Genomic DNA, 21,895 nt, shown 5'->3' on the forward strand with positions numbered 1-21,895 from the left:
GTCCTGGACCGGACAACCATGGCCGGCCGGGTGGAGGTCCTGGGACAGTCAGTGGACTTTTTCTGCATGCATGCCCAAAGAGAGGGGGTTGTGAGAAAAGAGGGGGCCTTGTGCCCATGGTTGACTACACTTCTGGTCTAGAGAACATCAACGTTCACACAGGGTGATAAATGAGCCACACTGAAAGAGCGACGACTGTATTCCCACTGTCTCAAAATGAGGCGGTGAATATAGATCACTGGGCTCTCGCGCAGCAGGTCATATCCCCACAGCCCACGGGGAGAACCGGCATCTAGAGGGTGCCAGCTGTGTGTACTCACAGCCTACACATACACTGGCCCTTCTATCCCCCGCGGGGGGGCGGTTTGAGAATTCAGATGCAACTAGGTAAAGTTTGGAGACCAAAGTTTGGTTCTTCAAAATTTTATTAACAAAACCAGGGGAAAATGAAGCAAGGGCGAGCAGACTGCACCGTTCCACCTGGTCACAGAAGATGGAGGTGGAGAAACAGGCCAGACAAGGACAGGAGGGCATTTTGAGACCATCTGGTAAAGGCAGATGGGCCGTCAAATGGTGGATGGGCACAATGAGAAACCGAGGGACCACTGGAGAAAGACAAATGGAGGAATGCAGGCTGTGAGGATGTCTGAGCAGATGAGGCTCAACGGTCTGCACTGGAGCGCAGGTCGGTGGTGAGTGGGTCATGCTGGATGGTTTGGTGCAGCATCAGGGCCAGTAATCCTGCCCGGTTTGTCATGGCTGTGCGTACATTGCGTTCTTGCTCAAACAGCTCATCCAGCTTGTACCACTGCCAGGGGAGCAGAAGGAGTCATGACATGGAGCTCTGGATGACCCGCCTCACCCTGGCCTCCTCCAGCATACGCACACGCACACGCTCCTACCACACGCACACGCTCCAAACCTACCACACGCACACGCTCCAAGTCCACTTCAGCTCGCCGCAACTTCTCCCAGCAGTAATGGCGGTTGCACTGGCGCTTGGGCAGGCGGCAGAATTCACCTGTGAGCTCAAAAACATCACGCACAAGGGGGCACCCGCATACCTCATCGGCTGGCACCTGCAGGGATTGAGGACATGGACATTAATGGGGTGTGGTAAGGAAGGAGGATAAGAATGGGGATGGGGCCCTGGCTGGAGTGGATCAGTCGGTTGGAGCATAGTCCAGTAAACCAAAAAGTTAGGGGTTGGATTCTTGGTCAGGGGAGGTGCCTAGGTTGCAAGTTTGATCCTGGGTTAGCATGGATGAGTACAAGAGTCAACTGATGGATGTTTCCCTTTCACATCAGTGTTTCTCTCCCTCTCTCCCCCCTTTCCTCCCACTCTCCAAGAAAAAAAAGAAAAAGAATGAGGAATTAGGAAGGGAGAAAGGAGGGAAGGAGTAGAGAGTTCAGGGGACAGTGGAGAGGAACGGAAAAGGGGAGGCGTAGAAGCTAAAGAGGCAAGGAAAGGAGGAGGAATAGGAGGTGATAAGACAGGAAAAAGGAGGAATAAAGGGTGATGAGGCAGGGAACATGGCAGTTATGAGAGTGGTCAGGTAGGGAAAGGAAAGGAAGGAGGGGAGGGGGAAAGGAAGAGATAAATGTGGGGCAGTGAAGAAGGGAGGAGTGACAGAACGTGGGGAACTGAGGGAAAACCTTACTTTGGGGTCCCGTGAGTGCTCCGGACACAACACCTGGAGCCGCTTACAGTATGTCTTGCTCTGAGGATTGTAGACATCACAGAAGAGTCGTGTGGCCCTGGGGGGTTGAAGTAAAAAGAGGGTAGTGAAGGGAGAAATGGAAGGGGGCCCACCTATCCTTGCCCATCACAATATCCTGCCCCTACATTTTACTTCTGACCCTAGCCTTAATCTCCCTGTACTAGCTCCGCATTACCCACACTCACCCTTCAATTCGCGTGGGGTACATGGACCCAAAGGACGTCTGGCTCTCATACTGGAAGGATGAACACAAATAGAGGGAACTGTGGATATGTGCTGCATGCCCTCCCAAGACAGCACCCAGACAGCACATCCGTTCTTCAAGAACCCAATGATGTTCCCACACCATCTGCCCTCTCAGGCTGACACCCTGACCTTGGCGTAGCAGCGCTCCATGTGGCGCAAGGCAACACGTGGGTTGATGGGGTGCCCACAGGAGACGCAGAAGATTTGCAGGTCCGTGTCGTCACTGTCACCCTCGTTGCTCTGCATGGGATGGAAAGAATGAGGCCAGGCAGAAACAGGTACCAGGTCCCACATCGCCATGCCTGTGCTTGCTCACCTCCTCATCCTCTCGCACAGCCTGCTGCTTGGCACGTGCAATGATGGCCTCAAGTTCATGGAATCTGCGCTCCATTTCCTGAAGGCGGGTGCGGGCACCTTGCTGCTCACGGCGAATGCGTTCAAGGAGCTTCTTACCATGCTCCTCAGCAATGCAGGGGCTCTGCTGCCACTGCTGGATGCGCTGGGGGAGGATCTCGTAGATGCGGCTACAGGAAGCAGTCGTTTGAATGCAGGTAGAAAGGTGGCAGGCAACAAGATGATTAAGTGGGGTAAGCCAAAAAGGGCAGAATGGATGGATGACTAAATGGTAAAAGGTAAGAAAACAGGTGACTGAATGGTAGATGGACTGGCAGATGAGTAACTGAGTGGTGGACGGACAGGTGGACAGATAGGTGGGTGCTTGTTTAACTGAATGATGGACAGGTAACTGACATAGAAGAATCTTGTCAAGCCCTATCCTGTACTCGCTGACTCCCTTGAACCCTTGAAGAACGACTCACTTGGCTGCCAGCTTCATGCCACAGTCATCTGAGCAATACTTGGAGCCAGGCTGTGCAGGGCGCACACACCCAGGTCCCAGGCACTGTGGTAGGGATGCAGGATCCTTAACATCAGCTCGCTCCGGATGTTTCCATTTGTCCTTGTGCTTCTGCTTCTGTCGATGCCGTTTGTATCTCTCTTCCTTCTATGGGACGTGGCAGGTCAGGAGTTGGAGTGGAGTTGAAATCAGCCCCAGACCCCTGTCTCCCCCTGCGTCCCGCCCCTTTTTGGCTCTTGCCCCACTCAGCCCCTGCCCTCCACCTTCCCACAGCCATGTCACCCTCTCCAACACCTTCTTCTCAGACTTCTTTTCCCGACGCTTCACGTGCTTCACTTTCACTGCTCTCTTTCGCAGCGCAGGGTCCAGGAATGGGGACTCCTCTGTGTCGCTCATCCAGGGCTACAAGTGAGGCATACACTGACCCACTTGCCCCACTCAGGACTACCCCACCACCTACTCAGTTCCCAAATTAGCCTTCCATACCCTCTGCCTCCTCTCTTTTCATTATGGGTACTCTGCTTCTGCAACCTCCACCCTTCCACCATGGGATGCTCCGCCTGCTCACCAGGCCGTGGTCATCAAAGGCCGCTGCACAGAAGTCCTGATACAGGTCAGGGTCCAGGGGTAGATCCTCATCTGAGAGTGGTTCAGGTGTGGCTGTAGCCTCAGGTGGATCCTTGATTACTGATGATGCCACTGTCCCCTCGTCCTCACGAATGCGTCCCAGCTTCTGTGATGGCTGTGGCTGCTGCTGGGTGGGCAGTGGCCGGCGAGGCCTTGGCAGGGACTCTGAAGGCGTCACTGGCGAGAGCTGCAGGGCAGAATCTCAGGACTGGCCCTGAACAACCTGCCCGCATGCCCTGCCCCACCTGGAAGGCTGGACTCACCGAGGACGGGAAGTACTTGTACGATTCCTGTGCCAGCAGGAGGAAGGCCCAGGTCAGCCCCAGGTAGATGGAGGGTGCCTAGCCCCACCAGTTTACCCTACCTTGCCTCCCCAGGCACATCTGCATGCCCCAACCCTGATAGCCGGACATGCTTGGCCATGCCCTACCTGCCTGACATACCTGACTACCTAGAAACACCTAGTTGTACCCTGTCGACCTGAGGTTGGGGGGCTCCCTGCTAGCCCAGCACTCTTGGTCATGCCCCATTCATCTGGACAGGCCAGGCTCCTTTCCACCTACCTATATGCAATTAGGGACCACTCCACCTGGCCCACCAATCCTAGCCTCAATCAGCTCTTCTTGGAACACACCGGCCCCCTAATTTGACCCTGCCCTGCTCTGCCCATGCTCACCCGGGCCCGTAGCTGGCACTGACGCAGCCGGCACTTCTGGCGGATCTTGTTGGGGCCCCCAAACTTTTTCATGTCCCGGCAAAAGTCGCAATGGCCACAGTCCTCAGTGCGCCGGCAGGCCTCACACTCGCCGCACATGCGGGCTGACCGTTTGATCTGCTGCTGCTGCTGGTGATGCTGAGGGAAGGTGCCCGGAACACAAATCAAGAACCCAAGTAGGGCCCGAAACAGGATCACCTTACATATCCCAGCCACTGCAGCCACTCACCTGGCTGGGTGTGACCACCAAGGGCTGTGGAGAGGATTTGTGGGGCGAGGCAGAGCCCCGAGCAAGCATGGCCCCAACCCCTGTCCCTGACCCCGCCCGGCGCTGCAGGTCTGGATCCGGGGTAGGCCTCTTGCGCCCTCCACCCTCATCCCGGGGCTCACTGCCGTCTCGCTCATTGCTGTCCCGTTCCCTTGATTTCTTGTGCCGATAGCGGATCTCCAGCTTGGGGTCTTTCTCTGTGGGGCAGAAGGTGGACCACAGGAGGTTGGCACTGGGGAACTTGAATGGTCCCAGAACTCTTTCTTCCTCTTCTCTCCTCTTCTGTCCCACCCAATTGCTCTAGTCCCCCCATTCTAGGGCACAGCCTGCCCCCTCCAATGAGACCCTCTATTATGGCTCACCACAGAACAATCACTCTGCCCACAGACATACTGGGTTGGCCAAAAAGTCCATTGAAGTTTTTATGTAAAATAAAAGACACAGTTTTCATTTTCACCAATAACTTCATTGATTAGGATATTTTGATTATGTCAGCTATCTCCCACATGGTATAACGTTCGTCGTTCTCAATGTCTCGATCTGATCACTATCAACTTCAAATGGTTTACCCGACTACAGAGCATCATCCACTGAGAAAACTCTGGCACGAAACTTCACAAACCATTTTTGACATATTCAATCAGTCACAGCACCTTCTCCATGTGGAGTGCAAATCTTTTTTTGTGTTTCAGTTGCGTTTTTACCTTTCTTGAAATAATAAAGTACTCTGGCTCATATGGCTCAGGGGATTGAGTGTCATCCTGTGAACCAAAAGGTTGCTGGTTTGATTCCCAGTCAGGGCACACGCCTGGGTTGTGGCCCGGTCCCCAGTTGGGGGCATGTGAGATGCAACTGATCAATGTTTCTCTCCCTCTCTCTTCCTCTTTTTCCCCTCTCTCTGAAAATAAATAAATAAAATCTAAAAAGAAAAAAGGAAATAATAAAGCATAATATGCCAAAAATGTTGTATATTTTCTTCCATCTTCAATACTAAAATGGCTACAGAAAACTTTCCAATTTTGATGTTTTATGTATTTATTTCTTTTTAGAGAGGTGAAGGGAGAGAAAGGGAGAGAAACATTGATGTGTGGTTGCCTCTTCCATGCCCCTTACTTGAGACCAGGCCCAGAACCCAGGAATGTGCCCTGACTGGGAATCGAACTGGAGATCCTTTTGGTTCACAGGCTGGTGCTCAATCCACTGAGCCACACCAGCGAGTTTTTTTAAAAAATGCATGCTGACTTGATTGCTGTCACAATCTAACAAAATTGTTTCCAATGAAGTTAAAGACAACTAAGCGCTACTAGAGCTCTCTTACCCCCCCCCCCAAAAAAGCAAACAAACTTTTTGGCCAAATGAATATTATTGCTACTCCCCACGACCCAGCCTCCCTCCCGTTATGGCTCCTCCTACTCCCTCTAAGCCCCACCTGCCTGCCCTGTCCATTCCACCCCTCACCTCGGCACTCCCGACAGTACCACTCCCGGATGGCCTTGGCCATCTTCTCAGTGATCCGGATGCAGTCCCCATGGAACCACTCATTGCAGTTGTCACAGCCGCTGCAGAGGATGGAGCGAGTGGCGGAGATGTGAGGGGTCGGACCCACCGGCCTCCCCCAACCTTGACAGATGTCAGCCCCGCCCACCTTTCCCCCGGCTCACATCATGAAGCAATTGATGTCTGGTTTGCGGCATATGCAGTAGATGGGCGCGTTCTCCCCATTCTCCGACTTGCTGTCCTCGCCAGCATCTGGGGGCTCTGGGTCTGAGCCATCCCCCTCCTGTGGGATACCCCGCATTATGGCTCCTTAGAGAACCCCCATCATGGCTCACCACAGACCCCAACACCCTGCCAAAAGGTGTCCCCACTCCTCATAAATCTCCCCACTATGCTCCCTACAGACGCCACCTCACCATTCATCCCTGACACCCCATTACTCTTCTTATAAACCCCATCGCTCTGCCCCAGGCCTCCCACGCTTACCCCACGGACACCCCAGCACTCTATCCACACACTCGTTACAAACACCTAACACTCACCCGGACTGCCCACATCGTGGCTCCTCACAGACCCCCATTGCAGGCTCTCACCAACACGACCTAATTTATCCGGACTTCCTGTCACAGTTCCCAACAGATCCCCTGTCATTAACCCCACACACCCCGCCGCCCTCGTGGTTTCCGCACGGATCCCTCGATTCAAAGTCGCCACGGCACCCTACAGGCTACCCAGTGCGGCTCATCGCACACCCCTTCTCTCCACCAAACGAATCCCTCATCCGGACGCCCAAGGAACTACCATCAGTGATCCCACTAAACTTCTATTACGGACTCCCACAGTGGCTCATCACAGACCTCCCAGATGGTTCATACATCGGGAGAAAATAGGACCACCAGCTCCCCACTATTCTGCCCACAGAGCCCAATTAAGGCTCCCCACAGGACCTCACAATTTGCTCACAGACTCCCCTTAGGGTTGAACACAGACCCCCACGCGTCTGCAGATGAACCCCACCGTAACCAACTGCCCTAACCTCTACACCGACGCTGTCCTTGGACCCGGTACTCACCATCTCTCAACTACTGGCGAACCCCTTCGCGACCCCCGCCAGCGACCCGTGAACCTGCACTGATTCACTCAGCGTCCGCGGCGGTTGCAAAAGTGCCCACTACTACTTCCGCTTCTCGTCGCGCCTCCCGGGCACCGTACCCCTATTACGCAGGTTCAGTGCGTCAACTACGCGACGACCAAGGTGTCGCCCCAATAAAGCCCCGGCGGTCTCTCAGGCGCCGCCATCTTGGTTACCGGGGCCGTACGGCACCCGACTCCGTACGTTCGCAGGAAACATGGCCGTGCCCTACAGTTGCTTTCCTGAGGAAGCCGCCACCTTGTCGGTTGAGTCCGTAGGGTGGCCGCTTGTACGGACTCGAAGTTGAAGGCAATATGGCCGCACCCACTGCAAGACTTTGATACAAACGCCATCATATTGGAATCTGATTCCGTAAGATGGCCGAGTTTCTATGTTCACAGGTAGCACTTGGCAGCGTCCAGTTTGCGGCTTCCACGGGGGCGACGCTGTGTTGGGAGTCGATTCCACACTCTTGTGCTGCTGAGTTCACAGGGAAAGCGGCCGCTTGTGAAACACTTCCAAGATCAAGTCGCACTCATTTTTCCGATCACTTTTCCCTTTGGCACTTTTGAATAGTGTTCTGGCAGAAAGTCGCGCTGTGAGGCCAACCAGCCGCACTCTCGTGTCTCCGACATCACTTCCCGCCACTCTTTCCCGTTCTCGTTCCTCGCAGTTCCTCAGCCAGGCCTGGCACGGCTCAGCCTCTGGGCCTTTTCAAGACCACTGGCATCCCTAGAATTAGTCCAGAACAACCCTGGGAGGCCATAAACAATGGTGGCCTGGTCGTTGCTGGTGAGGAGTGGCTGGACCAAAGTGGATTTGAAATCTTTTACAGTCGGCTTCACTGAGTCCTCCCCTGGCGGCTGAGGCGCCGCCACCGCTGCCGGCAGAATGTAGATTTGCTGGTTCCTGATGATGTCCACTTTGGTTCTCATTTCATACATATCGAACAATTTCTCCAATATAAAAGTTAATATATTATTTTTAATTTAAATTATGTAAAGAAAATCTGTACGGGTCAGGGTTCCATGGCCCCTCAAGGGTAATGCTCTCACCTGGGCGACCATGGCAGTCAAATGAGATACAACGTGTCAGTGTTATTTTATAAGCAACGCTTGTTATCCCCCTTCTCTTTCTCGCCAGCACCGCCCCAAGCCCCCCAAATAAGTAGCTGTGGGAGTGGTGGTCGTAGTCAATATCCACATTCAGAGGCAGGACTTTATTTTGAGGAGATGCGTCTGGGGGAAATGGGAGTTTTCACCCTTGACTGGCAGTTTTTCTGTAATTCCTGGCTCTGGTCACAGTAGCAACTTATTCACCGCTGAGGACTATGCTGCACCTTTCCTAAACCATTTTTCTCATGGTCCCCTCCACACTGTCACCGACCCTGAGACACAGGGTTACAACACAGGTTCTTTGACTTCCTCCTCTTTAAAAAAAAGCTCTTTAGCCCTGGCTGGTGTGGCTCAGTGGACTGAGCGTCAGCCTGCAAAACGAAAGTTTGCTGGTTCCGTTCCTGGTCCTGGCACATGCCTGGGTTTCCTGGCAGTTCCCCAGTCCCGGCCCCACAAGAGGAAACGGATCAATGTTTCTCTCTCACATTGCTGTCCTCTCCTCTCCCTCTCTGTCCCCCACCCTCTCCGCTCTCTAAAAACAAATTAGATCTTCAAAAAGAAATTTGAAAAAAATTTAAATCTTTTCAAAGAATGTATTCTTTCATTGTTTTTTTTCATCTCTATTTCCTTAATTTCTACTTTAATCTTTATTATGACTCCCTTCTGTGTGGGGTTTAATTTGCTTTTATTTATTTTATTTTATTTTTTTAAGATCTTATTTACTTCTTTCTTTAGAAAGGGAGAGAGGGAAACACTGACAAATAAAGGAAACATTGGCCTTTACCTGTCAATGTAAAGCAAACCCTGCCCTACCCCTTGTTGTAATGCATCTGTGTTAACATGCCTCTGACATAAGCTTAACCTCTCTCACAAGGGCACATAGTCCTGTTAAATGTTCTGTAATTTAGTCCTTGCCTTGTTCTCTCCCACCTTCATGTAATCTTACATGGCCTTCTTAGTTTCAAATGCATAAAAGATACTTCAAACTTGACATTCACCAAAGCATTTGAGATCTTGCTTCCTGGCTATTGTCACAGGTTTGGCACAAATAAACTCATAAAAGTTCTCTACAGGTTTGGATGTTTCTTATGTTGACGTTTACTTGGCGTAGTCAGCAGGATTCTGAAGCAGCCCACCCAGGACTGCCCTGTGGTCCTGGACCTGGAGCTAGGTATAAGCAAAAGGCTCACAACTCTCCACTTTTTCATTGGGTAAACTTGGTGAGTCTTCACTTGATATCCTGAGCCTCCTTGCTTTAAGTAGTGGATCCTGACTTCATCTGAGCTGTTGTTCTTAGAAAATCCTCAAAGTGGGTAAGTAAGGGTTGAGATAATTCAGGAAAAGGAGAAGAAAAAAAAATGAGTGGTTGCTTTTAATTTCAGCTTTTTCACCAGATCACACAAACTGAGAGTCTGAACAAAATCTCTGCTGGTTAAGTAAGAGATGCTGTGTTGGTATCTGCTTCGTTTTACAGCAAGCTCCCAAGAGACTGAACCCTCTTTAGCTCCAAAATAGCCAATGTGGTGATCATAGTTTTGGATCCCTGAATCCAGAGTGGCAGAGAGAGGAGCCACAAGGCATCCAGTGTGGTAAAGCAGTGGATCCCAGAGAAGCCTGTGGGAGCAACCAAGGAGAAGAGCAGATGCCGTGGAGTGGGTGCACCCCGAGAGAGGGACCATAGAGAAGGGCCTGTGCTGTGGGAAGCCGCCGCGGTTCCGACAATGTCTGGTAAGCTCTCTCTGGACTTTGTGCCATATTCTTTGGTGCCTGAGAATCTTTACTTCGCTGTTAATATTAGTCTTAATAACAGTTATACCTGTTCTTTGGGATTCCTATATAGTCTGACTGTATATGATTGCTGAAAATACATAAGAAAACGGTTAATACTCTTTTATATAGCTTATATAAATGTTCTACTGGAGGCAACATACAGAAAAACGAGACAGAAAAACTCATATCATGAGAGTTCCCACTTACTTCCTTAAAAGCACAAAAGCCTGCTCCTCTGGTTTTGTGGTAGACTTCTCCTCTTACTGTTGATTGTCACACAATCCCTAGAAGCCAACCTCTGGTCCAGCCCCTGAGTTGGTTGGTGTCTATCCCTCACAAAGCTGGTCTGTAAGTATCACATTGCATCCTATGGTTTGCTGATGTAGAGGCAATAGCATCTGTTTCTACCTCCAGGGCAGCACTCCTGCCACAAGGACAGCAAATAGTGTCCCAATATCTGTCACCAGGAGGATCAGCCCCAGGACGTCAACCCACCCTGTCGTTTGTAGGTGTTGGAGTCACCAAGAAATACATGACACAGGAGGCCCTGGATGGAATAAGCTTCACCTACATAGAGAAGAGACAAAGCAAGATCAGCTTCAATAATGGGTCATTGGTCCCCCACGTTTGTGTGAGATACGTTTCTTGTGTCAGACTCAACATGTAATTCTTTGTTCTGCTTAAAGCATGTGCATCATATGGCACTTGACCGACTCTACTGCCCCAAGTAGATGACCATATCCTACCAAGAATAAAGTCCTTCACCTGCAGCACAGGAGGGGTGCACGGAGCCCATCATGCACAGAACGATAAACATGTATTTCATTTCTGCTGAGTATGTAACTAAGAGTGGAATTGCTGGGTCCTACGGTATCCCCACGTGTAACTGTTTTCCACAGTGACTGTGCCATTTTATATTTCCAGAGCAGTGTGTGAGGGTTCTCATTTCTCCGCATCCTCACCAACATTTATTATCGTTTTTTTGTTTTACAGCCTTGCTAGAGGGTGTGAAGTGGTATCTCATTGTGGTTTTGATTTGCATTTCCTTGATTGGTAATGATGTGGCACATCTTCCCAGGTGCTTATCGGTCATTTTTATATCTTCTTTGACCAGCTCTATCTTCTTTGATCCTTTGCCCTTTTTTGTTATTTGTTCTTAATAATAAAAAAATTATGATTTGTAAAGATTAAGAGAGAAGGGAGTGGACAAAGAGAGGTAGAGAAACATCAGTGTGTGAAAGAAGCATCAGTTCGTTGCCTCTTGCACACCCCTAACTGGGAACCTGGCTAGCAATCCAGGCACGTGTCCTGATGAGGAATTGAACCAATGACCTTTAGGTTCACAGGCCGATGCTCAATCCACTGAGCCAAGAATGTAATATTTCTAAATATCTGGATATATGTTGCTTATCAGATATATGATTTGCAAATGTTTTCTCCCATTCTGTAGATCATCTCTTCACTTTCTTGATGGTGTTCTTTGACACATAAAAGTTTTTAATTTTGATGATGTCCAGTTTATCTATTTTTTCTTTTATCACTTGTGCTTTTAGTGTTACATCTAGGAAACCATTGCCAAATCCAAGGTCCCAAAGATTCACATTTATGTTTCCTTCTAAGAGTTTTATAGCTTAAGCTCCTACATTTAGGTCTTTGGTTCACTGAGTTAAAAGACCAATTCTGAGTTTTCTCCGTGGTGTGAAGTAGGGGTCTGACTTCATTTTTATGCATATGAGTATCCAGTTGTCCCAGCATGATTTGTTGACTCTGAGTAGTTATAGCACTTTGCCAAAAGTCACTTGTCAGTAAATGTGAGGGTTCATTTTGGGATTTTCAATCCCATTCCATTGATTACATGTCTGTCCCGCGCCAGTGCTACATATCTGTGCCTTGGTCACTGTACCTTTGTAGTCAGTTTTGAAATCAGGAAGTGTGAATCCTCCAACTTTGTTGTTCTTTTTTATTTTTTTAAGATTTTATTTATTTCTTTTAGAGGGGAAGGGAGGGAGAAACATCCGATATGTGGTTGCCTCTCACACACCTTCTATTGGGGACCAGGCCCACAACCCAGGCATGTGTCCTGACTGGGAATGGAACCCATAACACTTTAGTTCAGAGGTCTGCACTCAGTCCACTGACCCATACCAGCTTGGGCTGTTGTTCTTTTTGGATATCGTTTTGGCTACTCTCAGTCCCTTAAATTTCCATACATATTTTATGATGAGCTTGTTTAATTTTGCAAGGAAGTCAGCTGAGACTTTGGTACTTGGGTTGAATCCCTAGAGCAATTTAGGGGGCACTGCCATGGTAACAATTTGAAATCTTCCAATCCACAGACATGGGCTGTCACCCTTTCCTCTTAACACCAGCCCTGACTGAGGGTCTTAAACTGGGCTGCAGGTCTTAAGCTGGGCCTACAAATGGGCCACCGGCCAAATTTCCAGGGTCTAAGACCCAGGTCATTAACTCCCTTCTTTCCGCTTTCTCCTCCCACCTCCCTCCAACCCTTCACCTGTTACCTTTGCTGAGAAGGAAGGTGAGGAGTTTCACCAATCCCTGCCCCAGAGAGCCAGGAAGTTGTCCACACATTCTCGGGTCCTCTGGGACCCACGGCTGCCGTTACCCACAAATCTCAGCGACCAGCGGGACTGCTTCCAGGCGCAGCGTTCTCGTTGCCATGGGCTACGGGGGGGGTGCGCGGAGCGGGTTGGCAGTGTGTTTGTGTCCCGCCGGAAGTTGGACATGTTATCGTCGGAGGAACCGATTATGCCGAAACCAGCTGTAGAATACTTACTTCCCCTGGGCGCGGAGAAACGGAAACTTCGAGATCCTCTCCTCCGTCCAGGGCACCCTCGCTGGACGTTGTCCAGGTTCTGTCCGGAAGGCGAGCCAAGTCCACGGGTTTCCTTTCTGAAGCGGCAAGGTCTCAACACAGCCACAAATTATACAGCTCATGGAATCTTGCTGCGGGTACGACGTTCTGGTTAGATCTCATCTGGGTCCAGGGGTGTTTAGAGGGGCTTTTTTTTAGCACATCTGAAGATCTGTCTTATTTTGTTGTTTACTGTACCAGCTTCTATAAGGGCGGGAGGGCAGGAACGCCCCTCTCGGACCGGCGGGAGATGGCGGGAGTCACGATGGCGGCAACGGGGCCCCTGCCCGCCCGTTGGGTCCCAGGGCAGCCGCACTGGTGCCTTCACTACGGCCTCGGCCTCGGTAGGAGGGGTCCCAACCGGAAACCATGGGCGCTCGAACAGCTGAGCATCGCACAAGGGAGCACCTCAAAAGTCGGGCCTGGCGGGGGTCCCTCAGCCCCATGGGCATGTGTCCAACCTCCGAACCTGCTTCTCGGAGGATGGGTTTCCCTCACAGAAACCCCGCAACCCTGGGTGGTCAGCGTGCACCTGGAGCAGGAGGGGCCTGCACACGCGGCGGGAGGCTGCTGTCCAGGAGCCAGGCCCTGTGCCAGGGCGCTGCCCGCAGTCCGGGTGGCTTCAGAGGATGCCCCACGGGAGCCGCGCACCCTCCGGGGCCGGGTCTGCAGCCGACCGCCAGCTGACCTTCACTCTCACTGCAAAACCTGGGTCAGCGTGTGGAAGGCTGAGCTAAGTTACGCCATGGTCCTGCTGCCTCCGCATCCATGTCCCTTGGCCAGGTGGTTCGTAAGGCCCTCCAAGCTGATACTCGCCCCTCATGCAGGGGCCATGCGCAAGGTAACAGCCAGAGTCGCACATGTAAATTCCCGACACTTCACCCGCAGCACCTACAACCTCGTCTTCCCTGCCTCTCAGCGCCTGTATGCACGCCTTAGATAAGACCCCACTGGGACGTGGATAAACCCCAACCTTCTGATTTGAATCCACCGATCCAGCCCTAGCCAGGTAACCCCAAAGTATTCTACCCAGGGTCCCTACCTAATAAAGGCAAGTAGCCTAAGCCCGGCCTCTGTCCGCACTGTGCCTGGACCTCCCGGGGTGGCCCCTGGAGGAAAGCAGGGCACTTCCCCCAGGCCCTGGGAGCTCCCCTAACCCAGTTTTTCTTGTGGTCTGTGGTTGAAGGAGAACTGGCCTTGCAGCGCCTTGGGCTCCACCTAACAGATGTTATTTTAACACAGACGATAGTGTGATAAAGAACCTACCAGTCTCACCCCCAGCAAGGACTGGACCCTCTGCCCCCAGGTGGGGAGAGGCTGTCACCCAGCTGCGCCAGCTGGTTCAAGGCCAGGGACAAGTGGAAGGAGAAGCATCTCTAGATGGGAACAAGGTTGACCTCACAGAAGCCGCGAAGGACGTCATGGGCTTCAGAGAGCGGTGACACACTGAGGAGCAGAGCAGAAGGCAGAGAAGCCTGCCTCCTCCGCAGCTGGAGTCTGTGGCCGTCAGGGCAAGTGTCCCCTGGCTCTTATATAAAGGGACTTTTTTTTTTTTTTAAAGAAATCATTTGTAATACTACAAAGAAGCATGGCAACTATAAGGGTTACTATTTTCATTTGAATACATGTTTTTCCTTTGATCTAATAAAAAACGTGAGAAAAGTCCCTGATTTTTTTCTACCATTATAGTATTTCAAGATTACTTACAACTCTATCTTAATAAGGCCACTGATTTTAATCTCAGCACTACATAAGGAGCTGCCTTGATCCCAGGAAGAATCTTTGGGCCAGATCCTTCTTTTTCGGGTGTTTAGAACACCTCGATTGAACATGTTAGTAACTGTACTACTTATCAGAGTGACCAGGTGAAAAAGTGCCAGGTGAAAACCTGCACGGACTGTGCCAGACAGCACAGACACAGGTTCCAGACATGAGGTGCTTTACCCGAGGGCTGAGCGCAGCAGCCACTTGCGTGCACATTACTGATCCCATCTGGGATCCAGCAGGCACTTTGCTGATTGGCTTTAGATATGTCCCTCAGTCTGGCAAAGGGGACAATGTAGGTAGTTCTTGGTGGGAGGACAGTTGGAAGCAGATCTTTTCTACTAGCCTTGGGGAGGGATAAAGGGCCCCCGTAACCTGTTCTGTACTTCATAAACTGGATTTTAAAAATGTGGCATTTGTCTTTCTTGTGATTATATCCTTTGGGCTCACCCCTCCTTAGTTACTTCTGGAACCAGCCGCTTCCTCATCTGTGCAGTGACCGCCCCATCTCTCAAGTTGCTGCATTTGCGCCTATGCCTTGGTCCGGAGAAGTCCCAGGTTCCCCTTTGCTGACCACCTTCCAAGATGGCAGAGAGGTCCTTCCTAACCTGACCACTGTTTACATGTTATGAGCTCTTCCCCATGCCTCCCTGCACATCGACATGGGAGCTGAATTCATCGGAAGCGTCACATCGAAAGTAACATCGAACACCCTGGCTGCGCCTCCCAACTGCTGCTTTGCATTCACAGAGATGGGCGCTCTTTCCTGTAGTCAGGACTGATTGGATTCTTAGTTCACCTATCACACTTTGTGCACAATAAAATCTACCCCTTTCACAGCAGAGCTCCATACATTTGAACAAGCTCTTTCAGTTGTGTAACAACCATCAGAGTCAAGACACCCCTCTGCACATTCCCTTACCTTGTGGTATGCAACCTCCTGGGATTTAAAGACGAATGCTTTACATAGGCCTCTTTTACTCGAATTAATGCCTCCGAAATTTACCCAAGTTAGTGCATGTATCGATAGTTCCTTAACTACGGTAGTGCTTTGTATGGGTGTACCATATTTTATCTATTTTAATTTTTTAAATCTTCACCCAAGGATATTATTGATTTTTTAGAAAGGCAGGGAGGGAGAGAGAAAAATAACGATCAGTTGGCTTGGTTGCCTCCTGTAGGCCCCTGACCAGAGACTGAACCGCAGCCTCTTGGTGGACAGGATGATGCTCCAACCAGCAGCCACTGGCCAGGGCTCTATCTATGTTGTTTGTGGTTTAGGGTGGTTATGAATAAAACCACTATAAATAATTGTTTAAAATTACTTCATTTTTCTTGAGTAAATGCCTAAGTGGGATTGCAGGGTGATATGGTAAGAGTATGTTTAACTTTTTTGAACTCCCAAACTTTTCCAAGTGTCTATTTCATGGGCAATGTATTTTATTTCATTGCATTTTTTCAAAAAAGATATTTTTTTAGGGTGTGTGTGGGGGAGAGAGAAACATTGATATGAGAGAGAAACACTGATCAGCTAAGCCCCAACCAGCACCAAGCCCGCACCCAGGCATGTGTCCTAATCAGATTTGACCTGGGGACCTCTCAGTTTGCGGGACAATGCCCAACCACCTATGCCACACCAGTCATGGCTATCTCATTATGTTTTCTTTTTCTTTTTTAAAAGAAACAACTTTATTGAAAGATAATTCATGTCATAACATTCACCCACTTCAAGTACGCAATCCAGCATCTGAGGTGGTGAGGTGGGCGAACTGCTGACCCCTTTGGTGGAGCAATGCTGGGATTTCCTGGGGTGTGAAGCTGTGGCTTCCCGGCTGGCAAGCAGGCTCATGCTCCCCAGTTTCTTCAGCTCAATGTCTAGTTCCCTTTGACCACCTTTTCTAGCTAAATACTGACAGTAACACTTACAAGCTTAAAAACTAAGATGACTCAGGAACTTGAGCTGGTGCTTGGAACAGACATTAGTGGTATGGTTGCACCTCCGATTCCAGGCCTGACATCCTGGGAAAGGTTCGGTGAGATCGTACAAGATGCTGCCATTGATATGATCTTCCAGATGATGCAGGGAGCAAAAAATTTCAGGAATGTCTCCATGCAGACAAGAATCTTGTTCCTGTTGCCCATGCCCTTGTTCAGAAACTCTCTGCTTGTACTAGTAATGTTTGATCCTTGTTTTTCAAAAACTGTTTATATGAAGTACTGTTAAAGTCAAAGATGGAAGATTCTGGAAAACAGTTACTTCATTCAGTTCTCCACGTGATGAAAAATGAAGCCCCATAGTGACTACAGATTTTGACAGTCTCCCGAAACTGTATGCAGTAGGTCAGAAAAAACAGCTTGAATCCCTTGAACTTAAAAGTGACAAAGGTCCTGAAGTGGGCTCAGGAGAAGCGGAAGCTGAGTGTGTCAGATGTTGGCAAGGTCTACACCAACACCCACGACACTGCTCTTCACCAAGCTGGGTGTGTATCAGAATGTGGTCAGGAACACTAAAGTCACACGAGATATTCAGAAAGTCCATGAAGAAAAGTCATTTCTTTCCCTCCAGTGTGGCTTAACTGTGGATGACATTACTTATCAAGCCCTTATTCTGGAGGCCGTCTACCATAAATCTGATTGAGAACATTGCACGCTGTTTCAGAGAGAAGTAGATGAGTTCAAGAACAAACATGCTGGACAAAGTGATTAAAGTCATCTCCTATGGAAATGAATATGCAGATCTCCTGGAATATTTTAAGCAACTGACCTGTGAGCCCTCCACGAGGGCAGATCAGCACAGATGGTGCGAGGTCAGCAAAATGGCTCATCTGCAGCACACAGGGAAATAGTACAATAGTAAAATAAAGTACTGGGTCCATAAAGAAGAACTCACCAAACTGCAGTTCCTTTCCTCATTTATTCACATTACATTTTCAATTGTTGTTTCCCTGAGGAAATATTTAGAGACACTGCCAGGTCTCACCCAGAAGCCACTTAATATTATTTACGAAGATGGCTTGTTTAGGTTGTTTTACGGTGGCCCTAATTCTATCCCCCAACCCCAACCCCAGCTCCTCCACCCCTAATATCCAAACTTATCACTCTCGGGCTTCTGGGATTTGCACCAGTTGGAGCAGATACACCAACCAACTTTCTACTCTCTCCTCCTTTCTTGCTTGCTTCCTCTATAAGCTCAAAGGACTGAACAGGCCTGCTCCTCTGGTTTGGTGGTGGGTTTTTCCAGTTCCTACTGACTTCTACACAAGCCCTGGCAATCGTTCTATGGTCCAGCCTCTGAGTAGATGGATCAGTGTTGTCTCTCATAAAGCCGGTCTGTAAATGTCACCTTGAATCCTACAGTCTGCGGAAGCCTCCAGTCTACTGCTTTCTAGTTCCAGGTTTTTTAAGGCCCTTGGACCTAGAGAAGAGGGAGCAGGTCTGTATGTTGAATGAGGTTTGCTAGGCACAAAACGGAGCATCACAAAATCTTTTTCTGTATGTGTTGGCTGTCCACTTCCCCTTAATTATTCCTTCTCTCTCCCCTCTCTTCTAAAATCTGCTACAAACAACATAGCACATCATTTCTTTCTCTGTTTTTTTTTAAAGATTTTATTTATTTTCAGAGAGAGGGAAAGGGAGGGAGAAAGAGAGAGAGAGAAACATCAATGTGCGGCTGCCCCCCATGCGGCCCCCACTGGACATGGCCTGCAACCCAGGTATGTGCTTTGACCGGGAATCAAGCCAGTGACCCTTTGGTTCACAGGTCAGCGCTGAATCCACTGAGCCACACCAGTGAGGGCACCTTCTCTGTTAAATGTAATGATCTCATGCACAAGGAAAGTTTTCCCAATTAGATTATAAAGCTTTCTGAAGGCAGGAATCATGGGTCTCCTGAAGAGGAAACCTCCCACAGTTTACCAGATTCACTGCTGTGTCTCCCACAGAGCTGAGCACACAGCTGCATAACGGCCAGGTCAGGGCCCAGATGTGACACCCACCACAGTGCCCTTCAGTGACACCTGCTCCCCATCTTACAGTGCCTTTTCAAGGAGTCCTTAGTTATAAAGACCTTTAAGATGACAGATTATCATTCTTTAAATATATATTCTCATAAACATAGATTAAGTAATGCAGGGAAATTTTGTGGTGTGTGTGGTGATGGTAGAGGTGGTGTTGGGGAGAGGCTATGATTATACTTCTTATATTTTCTCATATTCAAAATCTCAACGCAACTCTCCAGGCCATACTCTTTCCTCGGATATATTCTAACTGCAGGTCCAGGTAGACTGGATGTGGCTGGTGGTGGAGGCCAACTATGGCTCAGGATAGCATGCCCGCCTGCACTTACCACAATCATCGATCATCAGGTACAGTAGGGTCACATTGCCTCCTGCGGTCTGCTGCCCATGTCCCATTTGAAGGGGGAGGATTCCCATGACTGAAGTGACCTGCAGAGCCTAGGGAATCCACTTATGGCACCGGACAGTCTGGTTGCCATGTTGTGTGTATCCTGCAAGAGGGGAGGGAAGGCGCAGGGTCACCATGGGAACCGATGACAGAGGGACTCACAACTTTTTACTGGAGAGGAGTAGCTGACTCTGCTGGTCTTCACCTTGTCTTCCCCTCCTCCCTCCACTTCAGCCTGCGAGGTGTGGCAGAGCCTTCTTAATTGGAAAAAGAAAAGTCGAGGGTCTTATTACAATTCTTTATAACCTGTAGTTTATACACAGTAGTAATCCTTAATCCTAGGTAGATTGCATCTAGTTTAAAAACAATGCAGTTAGGGCTTTCATTGAACCTGAGGATACTTTTGTTATTTATTGTAGCAGCTTATAGGGGGCTGGGCATGCAGGAATGCCCCTCTACAAGCAGGTGGGAGAGTGGGGGGCAGGGTGCCTCCACGAAGGCACAGGTGGGAAGGGCCCTGATCAGAGACGGTAGGCAGTCCAAGAAATTGGCATCCTGGAAAGGAGGCCCCCAAAAGGTAGGTCCCGTGTCGGATCTCTGAGCCCCATGGAAAAGTGCCCAACCTCTGAGCTACTACTGGAGAGGCTGGGTTTCCAGTAACAGAAACCCTGAACCGTCCCACTAGGCACCTGGAGCAGGAGGGGCCTCAGCTCAGTGACAGAAGACTCAGCTTTCCCTGAGCCCAGCACCACCCCAGGGAGACCCCTATAGGCACCGCCCAGGTTTGGGGTGGCTTTCCACAGAGAGCAGGGTTCCTGTGAAGGGGACGCGTGCTTTCCTCCACGGGGGTCTGCAGCTGACCATTTGCCCTTTGCCCTCAGAAAAATCAGTGTGGCAGGAGGAGCCCTTGGCCAAACTGCTTCCATCCCTACCCCACAGGACTGGACTTCCACCTCCATGTGGGGAGAGGCAAATGGCAGAGCAGGGCCAGGTCAGCTCATATTTGGGGACAGGTGGAATGAGGAGTGTCACTAGGTGGGGAAGGGTTGACCTCAGGGAAGCCAGAAAGGCCACTGTGGTGACACAGGGGGAGCGCAGGCTGAGAAAACCCACCTCCTGGGCTGCAGGCTGGAGCAAGGGGTCCCCATCACCAGCCCCCTCAGGCAGGCAACCTGAGGCCGAAGTAGGCAAAGCATCACAAGAAAACTATTCACCAATGTCCTTTATACATATAGATGCAAATTACTCTCATCAAAATACTAGCAAATTGAATCAAACAGCCTATTTTAAAAAATTGTACACCATGACCAAGTGAGAAGGAATGTAACAAACCGACAAAAGACAATTAACCAATATAATATACCACATGAATAGAATGAAAGAAAAAAAACCTGATCATTTGATGAAGAAAAAACATTTGACAAAAATCTAACATATTTTCATGGTAAAAACACCCAGAAAACGAGGACTAAAAGGAAACTTCCTCAGCATAAAGACATTCATGAAAAACTCACAGCTAACATCGTGCTGTCGTCACAGATGGAGAAAGACTGATCAGGAACAAGAAAAGAACGGCCGCTCTTGCCACCTGCATTCGCCATTCCACCGGAAGTTCTGGCCGGAGCAGTTAGGCAAGGGAAGGACATAGAAGGCATCCAAATCGGAAAGAAAGACGTGAGACGATCTCTATTCTTAGATGACATAATCCTATAGAAAATGCTAACAAATAAAAAAATACTAGAGTTAGTAAACAAATTCAGTGAAGTTGCAAGGTAGAAGATCAACTTTTTTAAATTAAAAATATATATTTATTGATTTTAGAGAGGAAAGGTAAGAAGGAGGGCAGGGGAAAGAGAGACAGACAGACAGACAGACATCGATTTGTTGCTCCACTTATTTATGCATCATTGGTTGCTTCTTGTATGAATCCTGACTGGAGATTTGGCTTACAGGGGGGTAGGGGCAATACTCTAACCACTGAGCTTTCTAGCCAGGGACAAGATCACCCTTTTAACCTGGTAAAGCATCTACAAAAAAATCTATAGTTAATATCACATTTAAATAGAGAAAGACTGAATGCTTTCTCCTTAAGACTGGGAATAAGACAAGGATATCTGCTGTGGGGGGGAAAAAAGAGGCAGCTTCTTCTCCCTTCATGATTGCATCAGGGTGGCCTTGCACCTGGAACATTTCTGAGCAAAGAGATAAAGAGCCCGCACAGCCTGCGATGGCACATCTCTTCGGGAATACCTTCTCCTGCTCCAGGCTTAATGTGCACTTTTTACTTTCTTCTGTGTGTGTCATAGGGTACCTGGCCAGCCTCCCTGCTGTATCTGTTCCGGTGGCTAGAGGGGAGGTAATGAGTTCTCTTGCTTGCAGCCAAGAAGAGTGTGCGTAGCCTACCTCCTATTTTTGGCCGTGGGACAAGCCCTGTTGGCCAAGGAGGACACAGACTCACTGCTAAAGCTGATCTTGCTCTGCCTCTTCTCCAAGTGAGCAAAGCATGGTTCCATTTGGCTTCTCTGAGTTACGTCTTTCTTGGCTATTCCAACATCTGCAAACAGTATGTTGATTGCCTTGACATCCTAGAAATGTTGCTCCTAGGCAACTGATGTCACTTGATTGACGTCTGTTTTCACAATCCCTGTTCACCAGAATACTTATGTTCTATTCGGTAAAATGAGACCACCTCAAAAAAAGCAAAGGCATACCAATTGGAAAGAATGAAATAAAACTTCCCCTATTCTCAAACAAGATTTTCTACATAAGAATCTTAAAAAAAAAGCTCCTAGAATTTATAAGCAGTTTAGTAATGTCACAGGATAAAGTACCAACACACAAAATTAAGTATTTGTCTATATGGAAATCATGTCAATTTTAAGTAAACAATTTTAAATACTATTACTTA

The 21,895-nt window shown here is 49.2% G+C and overlaps 1 protein-coding gene and 1 pseudogene across 2 annotated transcripts; one reads left to right on the forward strand and one right to left on the reverse strand.

Moving 5' to 3' along the window:
* Positions 1 to 407: 407 nt before the first annotated feature.
* CXXC1 (CXXC finger protein 1) lies at positions 408 to 7,220 on the reverse strand. Of its 2 annotated transcripts, XM_037165038.2 has the most exons (15): positions 7,003 to 7,219; positions 6,095 to 6,213; positions 5,892 to 5,992; positions 4,395 to 4,630; positions 4,127 to 4,303; positions 3,714 to 3,740; positions 3,392 to 3,637; positions 3,118 to 3,225; positions 2,786 to 2,970; positions 2,284 to 2,491; positions 2,097 to 2,207; positions 1,907 to 1,956; positions 1,662 to 1,758; positions 927 to 1,079; positions 408 to 808 (listed from the first exon to the last, which is right to left on the reverse strand). In XM_037165038.2, the coding sequence occupies exons 1-15, from the start codon at positions 7,003 to 7,005 to the stop codon at positions 662 to 664; spliced, it is 1,968 nt and encodes a 655-aa protein (XP_037020933.1). In that variant the 5' UTR covers positions 7,006 to 7,219; the 3' UTR covers positions 408 to 661. The 2 variants fall into 2 exon arrangements, with proteins under 2 accessions (XP_037020933.1, XP_037020934.1); XM_037165039.2 differs by lacking the exon at positions 3,714 to 3,740 and having other exon boundaries at positions 7,003 to 7,220.
* Positions 7,221 to 13,084: 5,864 nt separating this feature from the next.
* On the forward strand, positions 13,085 to 17,437 carry LOC119063639 (protein FAM118B-like; annotated as a pseudogene).
* The last annotated feature ends 4,458 nt before the right edge of the window (positions 17,438 to 21,895 follow it).

This window comes from Artibeus jamaicensis, unplaced genomic scaffold (genome assembly GCF_021234435.1).
Source record: "Artibeus jamaicensis isolate MK-2021 breed Jamaican fruit bat unplaced genomic scaffold, CSHL_Jam_final contig_354, whole genome shotgun sequence".
In the NCBI taxonomy this organism is placed as follows: Eukaryota; Metazoa; Chordata; class Mammalia; order Chiroptera; family Phyllostomidae; genus Artibeus; species Artibeus jamaicensis.